The 6,339-nt window shown below is 33.3% G+C and overlaps 1 protein-coding gene across 1 annotated transcript; it reads left to right on the top strand.

The window, feature by feature from the left end:
• The first annotated feature begins 1,596 nt into the window (after positions 1 to 1,596).
• LOC145133335 (putative aspartic proteinase GIP1) lies at positions 1,597 to 5,529 on the top strand. The gene is made up of 2 exons (XM_079068280.1): positions 1,597 to 2,208; positions 4,599 to 5,529. Exons 1-2 carry the CDS (start codon positions 1,657 to 1,659, stop codon positions 5,367 to 5,369), a joined length of 1,323 nt encoding a protein of 440 aa, XP_078924406.1. The 5' UTR covers positions 1,597 to 1,656; the 3' UTR covers positions 5,370 to 5,529.
• Positions 5,530 to 6,339: the final 810 nt, after the last annotated feature.

Here is a 6,339-nt window from a genome sequence, read left to right as displayed (position 1 = left end):
TGTTTTTTAGTAATCAAGAAAGTACATTACCATTTCATACATTTACCACCTAAAGGTGTATAAATGTAACCAATAGCAATATGTGTATGTATACAACAAAGTTGGTATAAAATAAAATGAAAGTATATAGAAAAAATTGACAGATTTGACCTTTTATGTATTTATAGGTTCAAATTGAAAGTTCATTGCTATTTAGTGCATTTACCACACAAATGTGGATAAATGCCTATGTAGTTATGTTTTTTTGTACCAAAGGGCTTGTAACCTTGCAGTATCAAGTGTATTGAAAATGCGTTCCTCCCCTATGTGGTTGAGGGGACAAAAGGTGTAGAATTAGGAGTAGGTTTAGTTGGTGTTTGTGTTTTCCGTTCTAAAAAAAAACTTATGCTTTTTGTAAAAAAAAACAAACTAAATTGCAACAAACATAAACAAATAGGTATCAATTCAATGTACAATTGTATTTGTTAGTTATCACTAAAGTACATTGCTATTTCATGCATTTACCATCCAAATGCAACAAATAGCAATGTGTGTGTATGTATAAAAAAGTTACAGGAATGGTCTCTGACTCTCTGTCAAAACATTTGCTTTTTTAACCATTATGTTGTTTTTTCCAAAAAAAGACTGTTATACCCTTCCATCCAACTGTGGTCAATTCAAATGTACAATCTTTTGACATTTTTATGCATTTACCAATTTTCTGCATTTTTTTCCTGGATAATGTTTGTATAATGGAATGTAATTAACCAAATGTAACAAAGTACTGAATCTTCAATTGTAGGAGAAGAATGAATCTTGAAATCGAATAGCATGAAACAAAGATGATATAAACACATGAATCAAACACACACAACAACAAAAAAAATAATTACCGGATGTAGAAAATCTTCAAATCCCGCAGAATATAGAATCTTCAAACCTATGCAGAAAGCGAATACAGGTTGTACCTCACATAACGGGATTAAATGGGGCATCTTTTTCAATTTTCTGATAAGATTACATTGGCTGATTTATTCAAATAATTAGATGATTTTTTGCTGATTTGTTGGGATAATACAAAGCTTTCTAATTGAAATTCCTTAATTGTAGGGACGGATTCTGGAGGAAGGAAAAAAGGAAGGCTTAATAAGAAGATGGCACGTGGCATTGAGAGGCTAAGAAGATGACACATGGCATATAAAACTACTCTTTTATTAAGTAGGAAGGAAGGAAGGATTTTAACAAATAGGATCACTAGGTGTGAGACCCGTGTATTATACGGGTTGATTTAAAAAAAAGATTAAATATTAAAGTATAAACAGAAAATATTTTTTAATATACAACTTTAAAATAAGAAATAAAAAAACATATTTATTGCAATTTAATATCATATATATTATATTTAATACTCTATCTATACAAATATATGACTTTAATTTTAAAAATTGAAACAAACCAAAAATTGACAAGTGTATGATATTTATGTCAAAAATTCCACAAAATGACAAGTGTCAACATTCATGAAAGATTGATACGTGACAAAAAAAAAAAAAAAAAAAAAAAAAAAAAAAAAAAAAACTTTATTATGGAGGATTCATTCACTATTTACAAAACACACCACATTTCTTCAATTCTAACGTTTTTTTTTTATTCTGAACAACTTCAATTCAGTATCCAATGTCTTCTCTCCACTTTGTTCTCTTCTTCTTATTCTTCTACCATTTCAATATCGTTAATTCATCTACAGCTTTTGTGGCTCCTATCGATAGAGACGAATCGACGAAACTCTACACAATCTCGATTTTCTTCAAATCACCTCTTCAATCGACCGATTTGCTCCTCGATCTCGGTGGTAAATTCAGCTGGATCGATTGCACTCCCGGTTTATACATATCCAGAAGCCACCACTACATCCACTGCAGCACCGGTCTCTGTAATTCTCTCGCCTCCCTAGCTTGCTCCAATTGTTTCCGACCGTCGGGTCCTGGTTGCCACAACAACTCTTGCGGTTTATTCCCGGAGAATCCTGTGATTCGAGACAGTATTTTAGCACAGGCACTCATTGACTCCCTTGCTTTGACCACCACCGACGGCCGTTCCACCGGTCAACTAGGTGTCGTCCCTAATTTCGTGCTTTCTTGCTCCGATGCCTCTTTGCTTCGGGGGTTACCGGAGGGGGTGTCCGGTTCAGCCGGTTTAGGACGGTCTAATTTCTCGCTCCCGGCGCAGGTTAGTCTCCTTATCCCCTTCCAATGTCCCACCTATTCGAGTTGATATATAGTAATTAGCAAGTAAAGTTGTCAAATCCAGTCCCTATACTTATGTGGATTTGCACTCTGACTCCTACCTAGTTTTTTATAATACATTAATACGGACATTTTTTAATTTTATTTTAGTTGAGGACAAAATAGAGAGTTGAAATTTGAAAAGGAAGAAAATAAGGTATGACTGAGAAAACAAGAAACTATTGATTCTCGTGTTACACTAGTAGATTATCAAAATCACTGTATTTAATTAGGGATAATAACTTGAAAGGGTAACGAACTTTCGACTTTGTTCACATTTAGTCACTAAATTTTTTTTCGTTATCTATTTGCCATCGAACTATTGAAACTGTTCACATTTTACCCTTATGACCGGCTGTTACCGGTCATAAGGGTAAAATGTGAACAGTTTCAATAGTTTAGTGACAAACAGATAACGAAAAAAAGTTTAGTGACTAAATATGAACAAAATCGAAAGTTCGTTTCCCTCTAAAAAGTTCAATGACTAAATGTGAACAAACTTCCTTTTATATTATGTTTTAGCAAATTATTTATTTTTGTTAAATTATAGCAACATTTGTTGATGAAGAAATCTATGAAATAAAAAAAACAAAACCTTGAAAATATATTTAAAAAAAAAAACAAAAAACCGAAACCGAAATAAAAAACCAATGGTTTGACATTTTCCAAAATAAAAAATCAAAATTTCCAATCTGATTTTGGTTTTACAAAAAAATGAATCATTCTCAATGATGTGAATTATGACCATTGGTTTGACATGCGGAATCAAAGAACACACAAAGAACACAATGATTTGGGTGTTTAAGAGATGCATTCGATTATGAAAGGTGTTTACAAAAAAGGATCTAGATTTAAATCTACATAATTAACACACTCAATGTTACATCTCTCAAGCACACCTCTACATAGAGTAACACTCTCAATGTTACATCTCTCAAGCACATCTCTACATATGGTATGAACCCACCTTATATAGAAGTGTTTACATGTCTCTCTCTCTCTCTATCTCTCATGTCATAAAGGGAGAGTTTTTGATAGAAAATTTTGAATTGAGCGCTTTCTCATTCCCTTTTTGGTTTTATAATCATTTTTCGATTATAAAAAGGGGGAGGGATTTAGATATGGAAATCCGAAAGTTGAATTTTTGTAAAACCAAAATCAGATTGAAAAATTGTGATTTTTTATTTTTGAAAATACCAAACCATTGGTTTTTTATTTCGAGTTCGGTTTTTTGTTTTTTTTAATATATTTTTCGGGGTTTTGTTTTTTTTATTTCATAGATTTCTTCATCAACAAATGTTGTTACAATTAAACAAAAATAAATAATTTGCTAAAACATAATACAAGAGGAAGTTTGTTCACATTTAGTCATTGAACTTTTTAGAGGGAAACGAACTTTCGATTTTGTTCACATTTAGTCACTAAACTATTTTTCGTTATCTATTTGTCACTAAACTATTGAAACTGTTCAAATTTTACCCTTATGACCGGTAACAGCCGGTCATAAGGGTAAAATGTGAACAGTTTCAATAGTTCAATGGCAAATAGATAACGGAAAAATGTTTAGTGACTAAATGTGAACAAAGTCGAAAGTTCGTTACCATTTCAAGTCATTATCCCATTTAATTAATGTCTTTTGACGCATTAATTAATTTTGTTGAAAATAGTGAACGGACATATATCAATAAATGATATATAACTGAATTGTTATAAACTTATATTACGTACGAGATTGCGATATAATATTTAATAAAAGTTTGTGCTTCTTATGATTTTGGTCGAAATTTTTTAATTTCTTTATTCAAAATGCTACTAATGTATCTACTTGTTTTAGTTGTAGATAAAATTTTATAGGTACATGCTGTCTTTAACGATTGTTACAAGATGTTTAGAAATATTTAAACAATACTTTAAAAGATATATATTTTATAATCTTATAAATAAAATAAGGTGTAAGGTAAGAGGATACTTAATTTCTCTAAATAAAATAAAAGTTATATAGAGCATTACAAATTAATGAAATGAGTAGTTTTTTTTTTTTCATTGAAATTTTGTTCGAATAGAATGGTTGCACGCCATGTCTATCTGGATTTTGCATGCATAATTTTGTTTATTTCGTATATTGAATAAACCGTATATTAAATGACCATTTACACCTTAATATTAAAAAAGTCAACACTATTTATTAATTTCATAGAAAAAAATAGAATACCTAAAAAATTCAACAATATTTATTAATAGGTTATGGATAGTGTCTTAATACATTTCTCTTAACTAAATCAACAATATTCATGTTCTTTCTATTTTTAACGGCTAAATTACCTTGTGGCGCAGGTTAGTAGCGTTTATGCTTCACCCTATTTGTTTGCGTTATGCCTTCCCAGTTCGCCAAGTACATCCTCCGGTTCAGCCTTCTTCAACACCGGCGGTCCGTACTATTTCTCTCCCGGAATTGACCTTTCCAGTCATCTTGTTTACACGCCACTCATTCTAAACCCTATCGGATTCACCCTAATAACCTACTACCGCCATCCTTCCGATGAGTACTTCATCGGAGTCACCTCAATCAACGTCAACGGCAACCCGGTGGAATTCGACAACAATCTCTTGACAATCAACGACAACGGTTTCGGTGGAACCAGATTGAGCACCGTCACTCCTTACACTGTATTAGAGACCTCGATTTACAACGCGTTCATCGAACGATTCGTAAACGAATCGGCCACAATCGGCCTCACTGTAACGGATCCGGTGAGTCCGTTCGATGTGTGTTATCCAGTGAGTGAAGTTTCTAGCACACGGTTAGGGCCTGCGTTCCCGACTATCGATTTGGTGATGCATAGCGAAGATGTGTTTTGGAGGATGTTTGGAGCGAATTCAATGGTGAGAGTTGCAGGTGAAGATGAAGATGGAGATCTGTGGTGCTTGGGGTTTGTTGACGGCGGTGAGAATCCGAGGAGTTCTGTGGTGATCGGGGGGCATCAAATGGAGGATAATCTGTTGCAATTTGATTTGGTGTCGCAGAGATTAGGGTTCAGCTCCTCCGTTTTGGTTCATAATACTGATTGTGCTAGCTTCAACTTTACGGATGATCCTGGTTTGTGACGAATCCCATCTGGTTTTAGTTCTGACTAGAATTTTTGCTAAAACTTCTGTAAACTTCTTTTTGTTGATCGTTCAAGTTTGACTGTGGTCATTTTAACCAGTTTAACTTCTTTAACATTTTGCCAATAAAATACAATTCAATCGATAGATGCAATTCAAATGAACTTGTTATGAATGTGTTAAAAAACTGTCACCTCCAATTTGTCAAGATTATAAGCTAATCTAGTTCCTTATCTTTGGAATCATTAATTAACGGTGTATGTCATTCCATTTATAGTTAATGTAACTGTCATTTAGCAGTTATTTGATAGTTACTTTCTGTATCTATTTATATGTAATCACTGTACAGATTAGTGTTGTTGAGTGTATGTACGTGAAGAAATTTTGTCCCCTGTCTTTATAATATTGATTGTTTTGTGAGTTTCTAATCAACAAACTGGTATGAGAGGGAGATCATGACTTTGAACAACAATGGATTACAGCCACAACTCCCAAAATTAGATGGCTGAAACAACTATCATTGGAGTAAAAAATGAAAGTCTTTTTGAATACCAGGAACCTTGATGAACCCACAGAACCCGCATCATTTTGAACCCTCCCTCCATGGAACCCTGGGCATGAGGTACCTTTTGTCCTGCTCCCCATTTTTCAACTCACACTGGACAGCCTAAGATGCGAATTCGATAACCTTAAGATGAGAGAATTTGAGACTATTGAAGGTTATTACAATCGGGGTCATAATTAAGATTGAATGGTGAAATTATCGAAGACAAGAGGGTAGTTGAAAAGATTATACACAACCTAACTTGGATGTGTAGTTGTGGCGATCGAAGAATCCCAAGTTTTATCAACATTATACTTAGAAAATATGTTAGGAACATTGCAATCTCATGGACTTCGATTCTTCGGATCAAACAATTTGATTTTTCATCTACAAAACGTGCTTTTTGATTGCAATATTCAGAGTTTC

Source organism: Lactuca virosa, chromosome 8, assembly GCF_052849685.1.
Source record: "Lactuca virosa cultivar CGN04683 chromosome 8, Lactuca_virosa_CGN04683_v6, whole genome shotgun sequence".
NCBI lineage: Eukaryota > Viridiplantae > Streptophyta > Magnoliopsida > Asterales > Asteraceae > Lactuca > Lactuca virosa.
The sequence above is the reverse complement of the archived record's forward strand: the minus strand, read 5'-3'. Positions and strand labels throughout refer to the sequence as shown.